General features: G+C 40.3%; 1 protein-coding gene across 1 annotated transcript in view; it reads right to left on the minus strand.

Moving 5' to 3' along the window:
- The window catches only part of TMEM132C (transmembrane protein 132C), a 222,007-nt gene that overhangs the window by 90,463 nt on the left and 109,937 nt on the right, over positions 1 to 21,607 (minus strand). The window contains exon 3 of the mRNA XM_074887463.1: positions 6,258 to 6,404. Coding sequence (XP_074743564.1) covers positions 6,258 to 6,404 — 147 coding nt within the window. The remainder of the gene's footprint in view (positions 1 to 6,257; positions 6,405 to 21,607) is intronic.

Raw genomic sequence — 21,607 nt, forward strand, 5'->3', positions numbered from 1 at the left:
AAAAGCTCTTCCAAACTATACAGATTTGTTGAGCAAACAAATTTGATGCTTTCATTTGGGCAAGAAACATGTGAAGAATGACCTTTCTCTTGGTGCTTCAGCCCTTCTGCTTCCCAACAGACCCAGGAACTCCAAAGTAGAGAAAAAAATATAAAAAATTAATTTATTGCAATTGGGCTGGAACTTCTGTAGAGATCATGGACAGATCTAATTTCATGCATTTTTAAATCTCATCTCTATTAATTTATTTATTTTCTTGGAGAGAGAACTCATGGGAATACCTTGCTCCTTGGCTAATACTATGTTAAGTTATCTATAAAGACTAATGTAGTATTTTTGAATAGTCAGGACTGAGTCTAACACTGGTTCTGTTGCAATCCAACATGAAAATTCCTTTCAACAGTGCCTAACAACAGGCTTTCAAAAACCTCATCTTATATTATAATATCTTGCTCTGAATTTCAAACAGAAGAGAGAATGTTGTAACATACCTGATAAGAAAGAAAATACTTTCCATTTAGTATCTTCCACAACACTTGTGCAGACCCTGTTGGGTTTCTGACTCAGCCTTTATCTGTTAGAAAGCAGGTATTTATGCTGATGACAAGTTAAACACAAATTTCCATTGAAACAATTGACTGATTATAGTGTTGATGGATTATGGTAGAGCCAACACTCTGGTTATGGATCAGGGCCTCACAGTGGTAGGTGCTAGATGAAAACCAGACAGATGTATGTGGTTGCCATGACAATTGCTATAGCTATCTCAAATTTGATCTTTCTGAACTTGCATTAATGAAAGCATTGAAAAGAAAGGGTCCTTCAGGCTCAGGAAGAGTCCTTGTCCATGAGGCCTCCCACAGAATTTGCTTTTCCTTAATATAAGCGAGGGCTCCCCATTAAGTCAAAACCACTCAGGATTCATAAGGTTCAACAAGTTGCCCTGCTCCCACAAGTACCCAGTAAGACAGTAAGGTGTAAGAAGCAAATATTCCCTCTCAAGACAGTTTGTGCAGCCACTTGCTTAGACACTGCAGCAGAGAGAGCGAGGCAACAGCAACGGAGCATCCGCCTCCTTCCCGCAGACAGCCTACTCCTGAAAGAGACACGAGAGACATTCTTCACCCTTCCTCCCTCCCCAGCTTGGGCCTTTGATAAACACTCCTGACATTCAAAGCAGCAAAAGAGGAGCCATATGAAAGGCTCCTTTGGGAAGCAACCTTCTAACCCTAGTCTTCTGTGCCCTAGAAAAGATATTGTTACAAGGCACAGCTGGCTGATCCTCCACCATATGTGCAGATGTCCAGTGTGTCTTTGGCACCTACACCGTACGCCGGAGACATCTGTGCCCTAATTTGACCTGAAGCAAGCATTCTAACATAAAGAGAAATCTTAAAATGTAATGACAGCAGGCACAGATAAATTATTTGGGAAATCAAGATGAGAAAAAGTGGAGGGAAAGGATCTTTAAAGCAGTCAGTAAAGCCTTAGCTTTATTATTCCTGATACTGTTATTGACAGCTACATGCATACATTCCCAGGTGTCGTTTTAAGCAGACAGATGCAGATCACAAGAATGACTCACCTTGGGAGCTCTGAGGGTTGCACTGGTAATTTGCCAGCAATCTAAAAGACTGCACCTAATTTGCACCAAAATATGCATGATGCTTAAAACAAAATACTCAGGAGGCCATAATGCTTGTTCATATGTCACTTTCTCATAAATGAATGGAAATTGTTTGTTTCAGGGTTTAATGGTAAAAGAAATCCACTGCTGATGTCTTCCTCCCAAAGTATCTCTACAGTTCGTACAAAGCAGTTTTCTGCAGACACAGATGCGACTTCCTGAAGATGTATACAACTTCCCAAACATCTACTACTACAGCTGTGGCATATGCCATCTCAGGTATGATCTTGCCTCAATTATCAGTCAGAAAGATAAACAACTGTAATGAAAAAATCCTGATCCATGAACACCAAACCTCTCAGTCCTTGTGAAAATTGTGTCCTCTGCTCAGACTGCAAGGTTTTAAGGTCAGCAGGCACCACTGCCACTCTGCTGAGCTCTGCAAACCACTCTGACCCAAAACTGTGTGAGGGGAAGATGACCCAGATTCAGAAAGAATTAATAACATCTACCCTGCTTGTAATGTACGAATACGCTTCTCTGTGTCCATATATTGGGCACAGACTGCCTGTCTTCAGGTATAGCCAGACACACACCCCGCACGGCTTACAGTTTTTCAAGTTTGAGGCACGTTGTACATACACTCTTTACTTTTATTTTTCAATCACAAGAGAATTCACTTCCCTGACATCTCTTGGCAGCATATGGTGCTGCCAGACAGAGGAGGGACCTGCACAGAATTGTAACGGCTTTCTTCCATGCCCCGATGATACAAAACAAAACCTGGTAACATCATTAGCTGTTACCATGTGAATGCAATGATACCCAGACAGTGTTTAAAAAAAAAAAACACCACAAAAAACCCAACCTCAAGAACTGTATGCGCGTGTGGCGAGGGGGAATAAGTGATTGTGACACAGTCTGAAACATAAACGTAACATCTGGAAGCACTCTTCCTGAGTCTGCCTCTTTATCAGACAGATGGCTGGAGAGATGTAAGCCCATGGGCCTCTCAAAAGGTTCAAGGCCAAGAGGATAAAGTGCTACATCACAGCAGTTTTCCATTATGTCAGTTTTTCTAAATGTCTCTTCGTTCTCTCACACTCAGATTTTCTACTCGGCTGACAGAAATCAAAAGCACTGAGTGACTCCATTCCTCTGCAAAGTACAACATCCACAGGCAGAAATATCAGCCCAGGAACAGACTGAGGGCAGCTTGCGGCAGCCCAGTTCCAGATTTGAAGGAGCAAGAGGAGTTAGGCCTAGATTAGCCCCAGTCACTGCTTCTTAGCTCTTGACACCGCAGTTATAGGATGCTCTGGCTTTGGTAGAGAAGACAGCTTAAGAAATTCCCCTAACCCTCCTTGCTCCTACCCTTAAATCCGTCTTTCTCATCCCCACAGTTCACAGCATACCAGCTGGTGGAGGTATGTTATTTCAAAAAAAAAAAAAAAAAAAAAAGACAATGAAAATTACTTGGGTTAAAAATAACCCTTGCTCTGTCTTGGAATAGGTCTAATACCCTGTGGTGGCAATCCAAAATAAACTACACAGCAAATATGAGTCTTTTCACTGAAGCTGTTCTCAGGGTAGATGTGGAACATCATAAATCAACCACATAAGCCTTAGGCTGGAACCAAACAGAGGCAATGCTAAGATACGGAAATGGTTATAATAGTAACCAAAAATATCTCTTCATCTACCCTGAGGACACAATTCAAATCTACCAGCTTTCCTCCAGAAATGAGAAGCAAGGGAAAACAAGTGACCAAGCAGTAGTCTAAGACTTGTTTTCACTGATTAGTGTTATTATCCTCATCAATAGCTACTTGAATCTCAGCACAAACTGCATTATGAGGCACACAAACATTGCTGATTTCAAGCCATTTTCAGTTACTTGCTACAGTGGTAAAGCCTTTCTGAATAAATCTAAGTTAAAAAGCTATGGCTCTTGGCTTTAGCAGCACAAATTCAAAGAGAACAAATATTACTTAAAAAAGTAAAAAAGCATGACCCACTTAAATTCTCAAAATGTAATGGTGAACAATTATTGATGTGATGTGTTTAAAATATGTCCCTTGGTTTTTATTATTTATATAATGTGATAGGTATATAAGCTCCTAAGTGGTGTTGCATTCAGATATAAACTGCTTGTTTCAAAGTGTTTACAATGTCATTATATCCATACGCTAATGATAGTAGGAATATGCAAGAAAAGAAAAGCAACATGGCAATGAAAATGAGTAACTTTATTGAGCATAGACATTTGTTTCCAGGGATATGAAGGGGAAAGAGTGCAATGGTTCTCCATGGTGCATCAGGGAGATTCCTGAGTAAAGGAGAGCACATAGAGAAAGGCCAGAATGTCCTTAACAACTCAACACATCGCTCTCCCCATTACGACCAGAACGAATCCTGGATGCAGTTTTATCTGGCTACCACAAAATAGTTTGTAGGAGGCAGACTCCAATGCACTGAGAATCTATTATGAATTTAAGTAATATTCTGACTTACTTCACAACTAACCGGGGACATGTGACAATACAAGGGGAGAGCCAAATTACTCCTGCTGCTTGCAGCAGAGGAATAAGGCACAACTGTAGAAGACCCTTCACTCTCCTTCCCTGCTAGCTGATTCTCTGAGCTGTGCTAAAAATAGATGGTCGTGTAAAGAAAAATAACATACTATCATCTTCTTGACAAGCTGTGTGAATGTTCATAAAGCATTCAAGAACTTTCATTTACTTGCTTTTCAGAAGCTCTTTGGCAAAGATAGTGGAAAACACCTCTCTCTTCTTAAATTAACCAACATATTTATGAGTTGGTCGAGTTTGCTGCAAGAGAAGATTAGCCTGTGTTGATGCTGGAACTCCCGAAAAGCACCTCACATCTACGCTGACCCTGCTACAGAACTGCACACCACCCAAATGAACTGCACTGCTAAACCAGCCTGAAAAAGCTGGTGGCAGCACAGAAAGATCCCATTAGGGACTTGCAATTCTCAACCAAATTAAATTAGCTTAATAGAATATTTGCGCTCTGTGCAGCGGCCTCCAAGTGACACTTAGAAACTCAGTAACTGTAATGCCCACTACATCCTATGCTTTCCCACTGGGATCCCAGTACACACATGCCAGGTTTCCCTACCCAGCTCTTCCTTGTACACAAATATTTCATTCAAATCTAGCTTTGTCATGCTTTCAGAAGACAGCGACTATTTACATACACAAATGAAAGAGGCATTAATTAAAAAATTGACTTTTATTTGCATAATTAGTGCTAAAAATATTTTTGTGGGTTAATTAGACCTTATGTAAATTGGAGAAGATTTAATTTGGGGTTTGATAACCTGACTATTATAGTTCTGCAGTTGCAAATAGACTCAGTTACATGCTATTCTAAAGCCATGTCCTCCCTTTCAAACTGTTTTGTTTTTTACTTCTGGCAGGCTCAAATTATGTATTTTTCCTTTCCCTTTATCCTCCCTCCCCCAAACTCTCCACTGAAAATCTCACTAACTGCAATGATATCAAGTGTAAATACACTGAATCAGTGAGCTGCTCATGACAAGAGAAATTTCTGCACTTGCAGAAGTCTAATATTTCCCAGGCACTCTGATGGGGCACAGAATACAAATGTTAAAATCTGCTCAGGTTTTCTGTGCCTGAAGATAGCACAAACCAACTGCATGGGAAAGCAATAACCAACCCAGCATCCACCAAAGATTTTATGACACTTTCAGTGAGCCTAGATTTGAGGCTAATAATAAGCCCAGAGCTAGGGAAGCACTGCTCAGATCTGTACAATGAAAATGCTCTGCGTGGACTAATGTACAGCAGTGTTGTGAGAATTTGTTAAGATGATACCCAGCAAGAGCAAAATAATTTCCACTGAAAGCAGCAATATATGACTTTACTATGTGCTGTAGAAGATAATCACACTTACTGAAAAAGCACAGCTTTTGTGTCTGTGGAACAACCAGACCAAGTCTCAGTAAAAACATATTAAACAGGAAAGCAGGCACTGGCAGGCACTGGCAGGCCAGTTCATACCACTGCTCCCTGGAGTGCGCTGCTTTGCCTCTGACAGTTACCAGTGTATGGCTTAGCAAAGGAGCCTCCAGTTCTGGAAAACGTAACTGTTTGCAAAAGGGGATTTTTCTGTATTACATAGAAGATACTAAATACTGAAAGGTTTGAATTACCCTATACCGATGCTTCAAAGTTACAGTGGTTCACTGCAGAAGAATTCATTGCTTGCTTGATGAACCAACCACAGAGTCTGTGATATGTTCAGAGAAACAAGGTCAAAACTATCAAGCCAAAAAATTATGTTCAGTAAAAACCTTTAAGTTATTCATATTCATGCTAAAATGACATGCACACACCCCAAACGTAGGCCTATTGTATTCATTTTTTAATTTAAACTGATGAATTTTATTACCTGGAAACTGAGATGCCCTGTTATAGATGAGCAGATGGTACCATAGTTAACATAAGTGTCTCCAGATTTCCAGGCTACAGGTTTAATAGGTATGAGTAGTGGTAATATGAGCCCTAAGTCTTTCAACCAATGAATGGTATCATGGATATAAATGAGTTTAATGTGCCGAGAATATGAGGTTTCATACCTGTTCCTTGAACTTGGTGCTATCCTCTGACAAATAACTGTTGTGGTTGAATGCTTTCCACCGTTCCCCACCTCTTGTTTCACATCCCATTGCCGGGGGTCACTTGTCTTTGCACTGAGAATGTTTACACCTTTCTTCACCTTTGCCCTGTTGGAAACAGCAATTGTAAAAAGTTTACAAGAGAGTCATTCAGGACTGTGATCTTCCAAATGTAGCTCAAGCATGAAAAATCTCAATATATCAGCTTTAAGTATTGGATATGCTTCTAATCCATCAGTAAATAGGAGAGTGATATCATGAATGCAGATCTAAGGCAACATATCACTTTTTTTGGACGGAACCAGCTAAGCGTGTGCCTTTTTATGTTCTGCCAACAACAGGCTGGAGTTACAATGAAGACTGAACCTGTAAGGAAAACCTGCACTCAAGGATCTTTTCTCTATTTCAGCAATGATTTCTCCCAAAGAGAAATCTGTCCCATCACAGAAGACTCAGGAAGGTTCTGTTCATCTGTATCAAGACAAACACATGCTTCATCACTGCACAGAGCAATACTTCACCAGAGTTTTTTAAATAACCCATTTTTATTCCATATGATATTCTTCTCGTTGCTGCTCTGCCTGACAATTCCCTCTTTGTGACAGACTCCCAAGGAAATTTCTGTTTGAAATCTCCAGCCTGGAGAGAATACAGCTGTTGACTTTGTAACTCAGAGATGGTCTTATAGGATGCAAATTTCTGCCACTGTTAATTGTTATGTCCTGTGGAAAAGTTAACTGCATCTATCTAGTGATGTTAATAGCATCAACAATAACTGTATGGAGGGTTAATTAAAGAGCACTTGCTTAATTAAGGAGCATTTGTATAAAGAACTCCCAGCAAAGATGCTATTTGGGTGAAGAACATTTAACTGCCCATCTTCAGTTCTATTACAAAGCATCAAAAATGAGAAGCAGAGATACTTGTACAGCCTTTCTCTTCAAAAGACACTGAGGGCCAAACCTCCACCAGCCCACTGAACTCACACAAGAGGATGAGTATGTGGGGAGCAGGATGTCAGAAGTACATGGCTCTGAGTAGTTTGGCCTCAGTGTTGGATGGAGAAGGCAAAGGGCTGCTTAACTCCACACCGTCAGAGCACGGTCACCATGGCCTCTACTCAGCAGGGACTGCCTCCATCGTAGCAAAGAGGCTAAAGCACAGTGAAAAACTGGTTTTTTTGTAAAACACTTATTCAACACAAAATGTTAGTTATTGACCAGAAATCATCATCTAACAATATGTCGATATCTTCTTGACATTTATGAGGACTCAGCACCTAAGTTCCTCAGAAAAACGGGTCTTTTTGCATCTTTAGACACTAAAATGCTTTAAAAATGTAGTCACGAACATTGAGAGTATATTTTCTTGTTGCAGTTTTTCAACAGTGAGACAAAACACAATTAATTTAACACATTGAAAAAGAAAGCATTTTTTTTTCTCAGTATAAAAGCATAAATGCTTAATTCTCTTATTTGTAACATGAAACACCATGGAGCGTCACAGATTACTGTCTTGCTCAAGTAAAACTAGCACAAACCTGACACATCTCTAATACCTTCAGATGAATAACTCAGAAATGAAAACTGAAAAAGTAAAGCGAGAATCAAATCTGTTACTGAAAGTTCGTTAAAGCTTTAAGTCCCATTAAGTTTTCCAGCATACTACAGTTCAAATAAATGAACAATAAATAAACATTTCATTAATAAGAAAACACTACCACCAATCTGGAAATCTGTATAAATCCATCAGTACGTTTTTGGTAGTATGTATTTATGGAGCTGTTTGGATGTATTTTAGGATACTGTTATTTAGCAACTGAAGAGAAGTAAAAACTGATCATTCAGATATTTTATTCAGCTGTTCCTCGAGATGGGCTCTGAAATGGCATAATGTCAGTCAAAATGAGGTTCCTCATGTTTGGATTTTCAACAGAATTACAACTTTGTCAGCAGCTGCAGATTGCTCCTTCCACCATGTAGACTGACATAGTCAATACCCGGGCTCCTGTTAATTAGGACGGACATTTTGTATGGCCAAGGTTAGTGGTAAAATACACTGCCAGAGGACGACAGACCATGGCTACAATGCCATTTTGTTAATTACAGTATGGGGCATTAAGTTGAGTGGTTTTCACACATGCCATTATATAAAGCCCATTAAAAAAAAATTCTATCCCAGGGTAAAGTAGGTTATGTTTAGTGAGAAAAATCAATGTTGTGATTGCACTTAGCACTGGAATTAGGGTATGAACACCCAGAAGATTGAACTTCCTAAATAAATATGAAGCACAATTTGCAACTCTCTAAAAAGGGCATTGAGTTTTATATAACAAGGTCAACGGATGAATCAGAATTAAGTCAGACAGTACTGAGCCCCATACATTTTTAAATGCAGTCTGTATGCGTATGCTACAAATGTTTTCACTTACATTTTTATTTACTTGGTGTTTGAGTGCTAGCAAGGAAAAGTCTATTTAATTCTTTACCAAAGATTCGTTGACCTTGTATGCTTGTGATTAAATATTAATTTTTTAAATCAATAGTGCCAACTTTGTACATAAAAATTTGTAAGTTATACTACCTCAATAAACCCTGAGACCGAGGACCTGGAGGCCAAATTACTTGACAGTCTCCTGTATTTACCCACCCAATCTATGCAGTATATATACATTTATCATGTTCACTTAAGGGAGGCAGGTACAGTGACAATAAATGGAGATGATAAACAGCTGAAGTACTCCAGGTTTCCTTAGTGCGTGGTTCCCCACTCCAACTGGAAAATTCTCCCCTTTGCCGTGTCTGCTTATTCATGAGTAGATGCTTGTCCTCACACGGAGGCTCTTCTGCACAGCTCTACAACCTGCAAGTATCCACCAGCCATAACTTGACAGCTTGGACTTCCACCCAAAGTGGAGTCAAAATCTTCCCCTCCAACACTATTCTAAACAATTATTGGTATTTTCTGTGGGTGTCACTAAATTTCCCCTGTCACTTCGGCTATGTGCTATCTACACTAAGGACTAACTAAACCACAGCCCCAAGTCACCCAAAAATCACCCTTTCCTTTTTCTGGATCTAAACACAGACCCTGCTAAGCAAGTCACCTACATGTGCACAAAAGCCAAGGGCAGCAGCTCATTTATTTGAGTTTGATTGTCTGTGTGCTGAAAGTTAAGCAGTTTTTGATCTTCTGACAAAAGCAGACCTTGCAATGGAAAGATGAAAGACCAACCATCATTAAGAACGGTGCAGAATACCAGAGGTCAGCTTCAATCCCACACTGGATAAAGGACTCAATCTGAACAGGTTTTTGAAGCTTTATGAACACATGGTAGCCAGAACAGCAAAAGATTTTCTTGCTTGAACTTCTAAGGTTATTAATTCATAGCACAGGAAATCTCTGCCTCGGCTTTGTCTCAAAATAACTGTCTCTCTTTAAATCTCTCAAATGGAGAATTAAAACTTTTTGCTGGCATGCAGATCAAGCAAGATCTCAAAGACATTACAGAAAAAGTCTCCAGCAGCTTACCTAGAAATCATTACTTAATTTTTGTCAAGAGTAAGTAAAAACAATCTCACAACAAATGCACTTATGTAAACATGCAATTTCTGAGCAAATATTTCATTTTCAAATTGAAGCTTTTAGTTGTATACAAAGATTTCCATTTAGCACCTTATCTTCCTAACATGTCAAACCTAGAAATGATGCTTCTAATTAATCCATTCTGACCAACTACAGATGAAAACCTGGCTGTTCCATTTCACTGTCTTCAAATTACAAGAAATCTCAGCAGTATATAGACATAATAGTACACATCCGATAAAGACACTAACTGAAAGGCAATTGAATCAGCAACAGACAGAGCTGAAGATGTGACTTAGGATTTCAGGAACTCAAATTATAGTTTCCTATTTGAATTTAAATTTTAATCTTGCAAAACTGCTATGGCCATGGAAGGGTTCTGCCACCTGCAGCAGTGCTATCGAGAAAGCAGACTGCTGAGTACTCCACACAGTTTTTCACATGCTGTATGACTTTGCTGACATACACTAATCGTAGAGCACATCACCCCTCTTATTCCAGAGAAACTCATCCTCAAAGCACAGATCCAAGTGGGGGCCGCATTGCCTGGGTGTGCTGCAATACAGACGGGTAAACTTTGAGCAAAGGAAGAATCTGAAGTTACGGGTAGGTCCCTAGTTCCTTGCAGCCTCGCACTAACACCCAGCTGTCTCATGGGCAAGCTAAGTTGGCAGCGTTAATCAGTGGATGATTTAGCTTCCTGATGGCTCACTGCAAGATCCGATCAGCAGCAATGTCAGTGCCAGGGAAGTGCAGAAGCATGAAGCAAGGGGTGGAGGAGGGGACCAGGGCAATACCCTCAGCAGCAGCAGGTACCTCTTACATGAGCTTAGCAGCATTGTCAATCTGCACTCCAACAGAAAGTTTACAGCGCAGCTTGGGTAGACGAGGCTGCACTCAAGAATAAAAAGCTAAATCAATACTAAATTCTTATAATCAATGAGCTTTCATAAGATCTGGAGTGGTTTTCCAGACACTAAACCTTCTGGTTCCTGCTAGACTGTTTGTTTTCAGAGGGTTATACTGAGCTCTACATCTTCTGTGCTCCTCATAAATGCCATGCTATTCTCAGCATGCTGTACTTTGATCTGAGAGCGGTCTGGTTTTAGATCAGTGACCACTGCTTTGTACAGTCTCTTCAGCTCACATCCGTTGTCCAAGATGCTGTGCTGGAAGACTTTTCTTTAGGAAGTATTTGAAATGTAAATATTAGAGACAGATGCAGGTTCAGTCTAACTGGGGAGATTGGCTCATCTATAAGGTAGTCCCCGGGTCACAGGAGCTGAGCGTGGGCATGTCCTACCTCACCACGCCAGGCAAGGGAGAGGATGCTCAGATGCTCCTGCTAAATCCTCTGCATTTCCACACGTAAATCCTCGTCTGTTTGTATTTGTCAAGTTGGTGTTTCAACTTAACAAACACTGACCCCTTTTGGTCAGTCTTCTCTGGAGCCTCAATGTTCCCTGCAACTCCTCGCTAACCCTCCCTTAGTTACCCAGACTAGTAGAAGCCTTTGACATTACTGACTGCAAAGGTCACATTGTAAGAAATTACTTTACGGTCTCTCCCAAAACCCAGGGAGCCTCTCCTGGTGGCCTGTTTCTGGGCTGCACTTTACAGTAAGTCTCTAACCTTCCCAAGTTCAGCCAAAAAAATTTCAACTTCTTCCTGTCATGATTTAAGTTCACTCCTTTCCTTCTTTGTTCCCAGAGTAAATCAGGAGATTAAAGCCAGCTGCAGGAACCCATAAAACCCAGGCAGGAGACTAACCACAGCAATTAAGCAAGATTTGTTTTATTAAGTAAATCTTTTTCCTTTCATCTTTCTATGTGAAATGAGTTGCTAGATCTCACTGCAGCTCTGAATGAACAGGACAGACATCTGCCTGGCAAAACAATATTCATTAAAAGCCTCATTGCTGGCCTTATTGAGAAGCCAAAAGCAGAACAGAGGAATATGACCTGGTTGGCCATGTTGACCTTTCAAATATGCTCCTTCAATTTGCAAAATACACAGACAGAGTAAGTGTGATTAAGTGGCTACAGCTTTGCTTAGGTAATATGAAGGATCAGGTATCAGCGCCAGGCTTCCTGCATGACTCCAAACAAGCCACAGGAGCCCTGTTCGCCTCCGTCCTACCCTAGCAAGGAGACTTCCACCTATGCTTCACATGGCCACCTCTTTGCTATAGAGGTTTTGATTTACAAGCCATGTGCACAGGTAAGCAGCAAGAGAAAGCCCGATCTCAGCTGGGGAATTCAGGTACTAAATTTATTGGGTAATAAATTACTGCTAATAGTAGTATTTCAGATTTGGTTCCTGTTTGAAGGCTAGTCCAAAGGGCCATCCATGCAAGAATTCTTTGATTCCTAGATTTACAACATGGGCTAATCACTAGTAAAAGTGAAGATCTTGCTTCTCAGAGCATCCTTTCTCCTTCAGACATTTTCTTTCTCATGGAGCACCCAGAAAAGGCCTTCAGGAAACAGCTTTTGTAAAAAAGGGTAAACACCCTTTAAAATGTCAAAACAGCTAATCTCTAGGTATTTAGTCTTTGCTTTTCACTCCTTCCCCTTTCACTTCTTAGAATGCTGGTCTGTTTGAAGCAACTTTGAAAAAAATGCCATGTCAAAATAAAGAAAACTGAAATGTTTTACTTTGAAAATGCAGTAATCAAATCCTTAAAAATCTCCAAGCCTGAATGCTTAAGCTTCTTGAATATAGGTGTAATTCTGCAAGCAGCTGAGACAGATTTCAGTATTTCTGAAACCTCCTCTGTCAGCTGAAGTGGACTAAATTCAGCTTCCCTAAAACTGCATATTTTGGTGACTTCACTGTCCATCAAAATTATATAAATTCCTTCCATTGCCAGTGAGGAATCCTGGGATTCAAAATTGCTCAGGGGCTGTTCTTTTGTAGTGTTTCTTACATAACTAAAATTCCCTGAGACACTAGGAAAATCAGCTGTCCTTTATTTCAATGGGAATAGGTGCTTCATATCCCTTAGGAAGCTTTGAAGAGCTCAGCTGCAAGGCACGAGGTGGATGCTGTCATCTGTATTTTTATTTTTATTTTTCCAAAAAAGAAACCCAATGTTGCTGTGGGATGTTTCAGTCACAGAGTTCTTTGGTTTGGGCTGATTTCTGTGGTTAACTCTTTGTTAGCATTACCAGTCCTCTTGAGGTATCCAGCCAGTATCCCATTATTTATTTTAAAAGAAAAGGAAAAAGAGATGCTAACTGTGAAGCTTGGATACTGCTGCTTAAGTCACAAAAATAGTAATTTAACCTCCTGATATATCTCATGGCAAAACTGCTTTCTCCAGCACCGAATGTTAATAGCACTACTTAAGGGATTACAAGAAAGGCAGGAGAAAAAAAATAATATATATATCTAATATAAATAAAAGCAGAAAGGAACTACACAACACAGAGAATCTGGATTTGTCTTCCAAACTGAGAGGAAACCCAATCTGAATTTACAACCTGCTAACATTCTGCCTCCAGCAAAGATAAACACTATAAACTGACGTCCACAGAAGCTGTCACAGAGCTTCTACTGCATTTAACTCCAGCTCATCCTGCTTTCAGAGAAACAATCACGTTTCAGGGCAGATATTACTGAGGGGTTCTCAAATCCATTGGTCAGGTTGAGTATTTAAACCTGAGGCAGGCTCACAGGAGCTCAAAACATAAGGGAGCTCTTGCAATGGCTACCAGTAGCTCTACTTGCCCTCTGCCTTGGCTAATTGCATTTATGGGGCCACTTAGGTGGCAAAACCACTGTCATTGAGCTCAAATTATCACAGCACTAACAAGATAGTAGGCAAGATGGTCCAAAGTAGAAGAAAGCAAAATCATGCACCAAATAACTCCAGTTCATCATACACCTTCCTTTTCTTAACTCTCCAACCCATAGCTTCCAGAATTTGTTTGGATTTAGCAGTGGTCACCAACTCCCACAATTTTACATGAAGTATTGCAGGGTTGAGATATTATCTTTTTTTTAAAGTGTCAGCTCCCAGAATCATTTGGAAGGAATCCTCACAGCTATTAAAAGCAGAAGAATAACAAGAACCCCATATTTGTTCTTTTTGTAATCAATCCTTAATATTTTTGTAACACTTGAGGTTGTCATCCTAAAATACAAAAAACCATTCCCATTAAGAGTGATGGAGATCCCCTTGTGATAAGCACTATCCAGGTATGGTGCAGAAAGACCTCCTTCTCCTCAGAGTTTAAAATATAAGTATTAATCAGCAGATAGAAGCACATAATTTGGGAACACAAAAACACAAGGGAAAAGACTGCTCTTTTCAACTCCCTTTTCATTGCCCTTTACCTCTTAACTCATGGAATCAGCAAAAAATCTGGGTTCAGAAGAAATGCAAGAGAAGCATTTACTGAGAAGACCAAAGTCTTGCAGTGCCCAAGAGGTGTTTGCAGCAGTGCTTTAAAACTGTTGTGCTCCTTATACTAAGCATTTTAGATGTTTAACCTTAACTGACTAAGGGACAGCCTGAGTTTGCAGTTTTTTTATGACTTACCCTTTCCACTTCCTTAAAGAGTGAATGAGTAAAAAGGCTCTTTTCTAATTTAAAACTCAAAATAACCAATGGGTACAAGTCAAAGATCCATCTCATGGACTCTGAAAGGAACTGAAAGAAGTTGATGTATAATCACATCTAGGTAAAGTCCCTGAAAAGTTTTTGCTACAGGATCAGTATCTGAGTGAACACTCATTTTTGAATTTTTTATATGAAGAAGCATTGGGCACCTGTCTCCTCCTGCTGTTTGTTGAAAAGTGAGTTGGAATAAGCATCTGTCTCACACCAACACATATTTGGAGAGAGAAGCAGAAGAGAGAGACAGAGATGGGTGTTGAGTAAACAAAAAACCTACCAGGGTGAATTCAGAGTGCAGATTCAGCTGCATATGCTAAATACAAGCTCACTGCCTCCACAGATCTACTTTATAGGACCAGAGACACCTTCTAGATAAGTAAATGCTTTAACATTGTATTCCCTATTATATGCAGTTTCTATTATTACAAAAAAAATCTCTAGACTGCATATTTGTGTCATTCCCCCAGCTGGCAGAGCAATAGCAGTGCTGAGGAAAATACTTACTGTTTGCAGTGGTTATTAGGATTATTACTTAGACCCCAAGTGACTTTCTGAAGTAATCTTCCCATGCAGTCCCTTTGTGGTTTTAATCCCATCCACACTCCCCCTTCAGCAGCTGTTATGAATACAATTTTGCCATCAGCCATGCATCTACGAGGGTTGTGTTTCCTCTTCCCTTACAGAAATACAATATTGCTGAGATCAACTGCTAGAAAGAGGAAGAGGCGAGTGTCCTTAAAACATCAAGAATGAGAGGAATCATAAAGTCAGATAATTGTTTCAAATGTTATGTACTATACTAGGTATTTGTACAAATGATGAAAGAAAACCTGATTATCAGGTGGTTCATCCCCAAGATGCAGCAGTGTCTCTTTTGTACTCTAATTAGTCTAACTTAAGGTGACTCAAGGATGGAGCATTTTACCATTGCCCTAGCGAAAACTCCCTCCAGACATCAGGGAGTTTGCTGACTCTGCGGGTGCTGTAATAACATGTGCTTCCATCCGCTTAGTCCTGCCTCCTCTCCCTCTCTCTTTGAAGTACCAAGCAGCACCAACCAGGGGCAACCTTTTGGTATAGAGGAGTGCCAAAACTGCAATCATCAAAGTGAAAAGACTGCTAAAAAAGATAACTGTAGAGTAAAACAAGAGTTACGGCAACATGTTTCCTCTATAACCCTCATACCATGACTCCAATATTTGGTAACGGTTCTTGCTTTGCTCATCATAATCCTCACACTTGTATATAGTCACTTTTAGGCACATTAACGGTGCTGCTATTCTTGACTTTGTTTCAGAACAAGCACACCTTGTGTTGTAACCTGCATGTAAGAGTGTGATAGAAATGCTACAAAGATGGTCTAGGGAGATACAGCAGAGAGGACTGCTAGCTTTTATGTTTGAATTGAGTCTTAATCTAGTAAATGCTGGCAGTGATCTGTACTACAGCCTCCAAATTGGGTTCTTTCATGCTTTAAGTTTACCCAGCAATAGCACAAACCCTTATGCCCTGAGGCAGCTGCTGGTAGTTCGGGTATTTAGGTACAGATCTGAAGCCCCTGAGACTGCAGTAAGTCAGCAAAAATACTCCTGCTGACCTCAGGGGGCCTTGGATCAGATGCATAAAGCACACATGGGTTTCCATGGGGTCACCACCTGGCCTGCCAGAGCCAGTGGGCACTGTCAGCAGGCAAGGCACATGACAGATGCTCATGTGGCTCAGGAGAGAGAAAACAACGCTAACAAATTAAGGATGGGATGTGGCTCAGGGAGTTCAAGTAGTGTAGAAAACTACTCTCATTTTCCTGCAGCTTCTTTTGTAATTTAAACAAATACTTCTCTTTTTTTACAGAAGTGACTGAGTAGACACACAGACATAATTTTCTAATCATTAAGAAATACTTCAAAACCTGGTGGGTTTTACCTTACATGTGCATGTATACACTTGTCCACAGATACACACACAGAGTATTTCATACACAGTTTTCTTGTTTCTCTCCACTTCGTCTTTTCCATGTCTGTCTCTCCAAATTTGCTTTCTCCTGGCTTTGTGTATACCTCTGCATCTCCTCTTACAATACTCCTTTTTCATTTCTCTCACATCTTTTTTCACCTTCCTCTCTCATTTAGAAATTTGACTAAATCAGCCAGGTCACCACTGAGTTACAGTTCTAATTCCAACCCATTCATCCCTGGTCTCCTCTAGCTTCATTGAAAGGGCATCCTGAATCCAGTCCTAGATGTTCAACTTCTTATTTGTCTGACCTCAGTTTGCAGTTGTGTCACATCACAGTGCAAAGGCATGTATTTTATTTCATTTTGTTGTCCAAAAGAAACGTAATGCCAAAAAAAATTATACAGTTGTTTTCAATAAACATGGGCTCATGGCCAATTCACCAAGGCTGCCAGATGATAAAAACACAGACAAAGAGGGGTCCTCTTTAGACTGGGATGTTATCGTGTCCAAAAGCATTTGCTAAGTTAAACGAAAAATTTCTCTCAACTCCTACACAGTTCCTTAGTGGAGAAACTACATCTCCACCTCATGATTACACCTGCTGTCCCTCTTAATCAGTTACCTGCTCCTCTCCAGGACACCCTGTTTCTGCCTTTGGGAAAGCTGACTTGCCTTGGCTGATCTAAATAGCCTTGACTAATGCATCCCAACAAAGGGAGCCCCTTAAAGTCTTTCCACATTAGGTAAGTGGTGTTCAACTCCTGTTATAGAAAACCAGGAATAAATATCGACTATGAGAGAAATGAGCTTGTCCAGCTGTAGGACTGTTACACCAAAGGATTAGGTACAAGAGCTCCGGCAGCCATTCACTTGGAAGTTGTTTTCTCTTTTGTACATTTTGTTTGTCTTACTCCAGGCTCAAGCATCTAATTGCAACAGCAACCACTGCTTCAGAGCATCTCAACCAGCTCTGCCTTCTCTGCCCACAGAGGGTTGTCAAAGCCATCTTTAATACTAATTACAGACTATCAAATAAAAGACTTTTCCTATAGAAACTCACCAGCAAGAAAGGGAATAAGAACTGCAATCGAAATAAAAGAATGACTTGACACTTTTTTAAACAAGGCACAGTTTGCCCTTTTCAAAAGGCTGAAAAGTTTTTGCATGGAGACGGGGTTGCCTCAGGAGCAGGGGGGCAGTGCATTAGAAACCACAAGCCTTCTGTTTATTGCTGTATAGTTACAGAACCAGGTTTTACACCTTTAATTTGCCAGGCCCATTTAGGTCATCGATATTATCTCAACAACCATTGCTGGACATGCCCAAGGGCAACAGTTCCCTTGGGCTATCATCAGCCATTTCAACAGGACCTTTTAAGGATGCCCCCCCCCCCTTTTTTTTTTTTTTTGAGGCTGAGCCTGGACAACTGTAGATTCTTGAGGCCATAATGAACAGAGTGAAGTCTTGAGAGGTCAACAAACTCTTTAGCTCCTTTGACATATTGCAGAAATCAGCGGGAAGATTCTGGGATCTATCAAAAGAAAACCAGCTGTCGGTGAAAGCCAGGGGCAACAGCGTGTTCCTGGATGCAGATATTAAGGTCATGATATACTTAAAACAGGAAAACACACCCACAAGATAAAACAGATCAATACCTTTGTAACTCTCATTGTGTTTATTCCTTCTTTTTGTGAGGATTACAAATCAGCATAAGTCACATTCCCTTTGTCATCTCCTGCAGTCTTTTTTTTCCCCTTGATGACTCTCCCCAAAAGTCATTTCAATTCATCCAGCTGCAGCAGCTACTAACTGCAGGGATGAAAATCATTTTGTTTCAGCTTGATGCAGCAGAAATGCACTAGACCTAAATAGCACATGACAGGGCACAACACAAGCACCTGATTTAGGGTTGCACAGGCTTCAGCAGCAACAAAGGATTTGCTTTCTGAAAATGCTGAAGCAGCTACTCCCAACACTGTCTGTATCAGACTAATAACACTCAAAATGAAACGCTGGGTAAACAAGCACATGCACGGATAGGTGAACACACACACAGAGCATCCCCTGCAATCAGACTGGAAGTGCTGCTACAGAACCTCAGTCGTGCCCTCTTAAATTCTCTAACCTCTTATGCAATTCCTGTTTATAGTTAAAGTCATCTCTAGAGACAAGAGTCTTAAACTGTGGAGATAAGGTTGGAAATGTCATGAGTACGTTTTAATAGCTCAAACAGCAGTCACTGAACAAAAAGAGCACTAATATATAGCACTATGCTCACCTTGCTCCCTTCTAATTTGGGGGCACCTGATTCATAACTTTCAGATGCTCAGGACTGGAAAAGTTGCTGCACATTCTTTTGGGAGGCCAAAGACCAAAGACAGACAGTGTGGGACTGAAGAGATCCTCCGCTCCATTTCTATGCTATTCTGCAGAGTATTTCTAGAAAGAGGTGAGAAAAACTTGGTCTACAGGCCTCCTCTTGTTATAGTAACAAGAAGTCTGTCACCGTGAGGGATGTTTTAGCACTGGCCCCTATCTACCAGAAAGCTGATGAGGTTGCTCAGCAGCCACAGAGGGGGGTGTTACTGGACTTGCACATTACAAATGCCAGTCTATTTAATGCCTTAGCAAACCTCTACCCATCTTCTAGGCCATTCGCTTCCTAATTTGAAAGGCCTAAGATAAAACCACCAAGAGTTATGGGGTATACAACAACCAAGGATATAGAGAAATGACAAGTACAAAGAGAGGAATATGAATAATATACAGAAGAGGCCATTATTCTATGTACTGAGGGAAGTGTTTCTGCTTCTTACAAAAGGAAGGATTTATCTTCCCCTGATCAGAGGTGACAAAGCTAGAATGTTAATGCTAGAAAAACACAGGGAGGGCAGGAAGAAGGCTGCCAGCAATTTCACTTTGATTTCATCAGCCGATCATGCAATTATACATTTATTTTTTTGGGAGCAGCAGACACTTTCACACTTGGAGTATCCCAGGGGAGAGATAAATTACTAAGTCTCACAGATCTTTCTGCAAAATTCCACACATATTTCAGTCAAGCAGGACGCTGATGTTCTCGATCTCCTGTCCTTTAGGCCTGACACAGCTTGTGCTACTTCAAAGGGGACAAGACTGGTCATTGGCTACTAAGTCTTCTCTCAGTGACATAAGTTTCATGCAGACATAATTCAGGGCCAGCTTGGATTCTACCTTGCTGTGGATGATAATTGGGTCAGGCCTTTAGTACCTAAACTCCCTTAAAATTACAGTACTTTCTCTCCATCTACCACCAGGTCTGTTACTCCCCTGCTCCACTCCATGCATCCCTGTGGACTTCCAGTTGGGGATGCTTATTAGCTCTCAGCAATGTCTACGATGTCAGAAAACATCACATAAATGCAATTATAATACTTCTACACCAAAGCTAGCTCATATGCTCTGCTTTATATAAAGCTCTACTTTAATGCTCTCAGTGCTGAGTTTAATGTAAATGAAACCATGTCAGTGTGAGCATGCTTCCAACAAACACAGAGGTGATAAGGCAACTCAAATGGGACCAGAGATTGGACCATACCATTATTATTAGCAGAAATAGCAGCCTCAAGAGAAAAGCTAGAAACCCTGCTATGTTGTCATACTAACACATTATTTGAGAGGTTATACCCTACAGGGCTTGTTAAAGGGAAAAGGAAGGGTAAAAATTCACACCATGAATTGCTGGAAGAGCCCTGATTTTGTCTGGATTCAACCACTTAAGGTCCAGGTACCACCCATTTGCACATGGAGCTGAAAATCCGTCACAATCCCATAGACTTCTTGTTTCTGTCATTGGCAGGGAAAGTGGGTGCTAATTTTCAGCATGGAGAACACTAGGCTGAATAAATATTAACAGTACAGTTGCATCATATGGAACAAAGCTGACATGCAGTTAATATGCAGAAATTGTGCCAGCCTTGCAATAAAGCAATATTGCAATGTTGTAATACTGAACCATCCACAGTAGAACACCGGTCCACAAGATCATTTGTGACTTCATTTTATGTCATATGCTGGTAGGCCATTTCCCACCTTTTTATGGTATTTTAAGGTCAAGATTTCAGCATATAAAAAGTAGCAAAAAATGAGACAAACTATTTCAAATGTTTAAATACTGTTACTGAAAAGTTGTAGTGGAAAGTACCTGAAAAATCTCTCAAAACTAACGCTGCATTAAGTATTTAAGTCAGGTATGTATGCTTAGGACGTCCTTCCTAGCACTGAGTAGATAATATCTGAGATACAGGGGTGGACTGCAGGATTGGCTTCTTCATCAGCCAGATGAAATACAGCTACTAAAGTATGCTTTTAGTTGTCATCGAATTTAGTCCTTCACTACGAACCTACTCTCCCAATCCAATTTTACTAATTTTTAAGGACCTTTGCCCTCCTAATCCTATTATATCGGTGATTTTAAAAAAGATTTTGCTGCAAGTGATTCAGAAAACAAACACAACCCCCTGCCACCTGCTTCTTCTCCTTCTTTCCCCCTCAGAATGATGACTTTCCACACTGACCCCTGAAAACTCTTCGGTACTTTGGAATTTCTTTGGAAATAGATGCTTATTTTTGCCTTTTTGTGCAACCCTTCTAGCTGGAATTTCCCAGCCTCTGTTTGTAAGGGTGGCATTTGGAAGACCAATGACCTATTTTTTATTTTTTATTTATACCTCTGCTATTCACTAAGCTTAAGGCCCCAGGATGAATGCATCTTTCCCAGTGCATGCCGGATCTTCTACTGGCTAATGACATTTGTCTAAAGCTTCTGGTAAAAACAAGGACTGTGAGCTGAGCTGAAGTAATACCAAGGGTAATGCAAGGTTCACAAAGGCAATAAATCCATCATGTGAATGGTAGTGGGGAGATTTACTTTTTAGTGATAAGGCAGAGAGTTGAGAACTGGGAGGTTATGAAATCATTACTGGAGGGGAGAGGGGTTTAAAAGAACAAAATTGTTGTATTTCTACATTTGTATTAAAACTTTTACAAATGGAGTTGAATGAGGGAAGAAAAGCAGGGAAATAGTATTTTTATTCCCTTAGCTGAATATTTGTAGTATATTTTAATTATTAGGATTTGCCCTCTATATACATGTTAAATGAGGCTT

Source organism: Strix uralensis, chromosome 17 (genome assembly GCF_047716275.1).
Source record: "Strix uralensis isolate ZFMK-TIS-50842 chromosome 17, bStrUra1, whole genome shotgun sequence".
Taxonomy (NCBI): Eukaryota; Metazoa; Chordata; class Aves; order Strigiformes; family Strigidae; genus Strix; species Strix uralensis.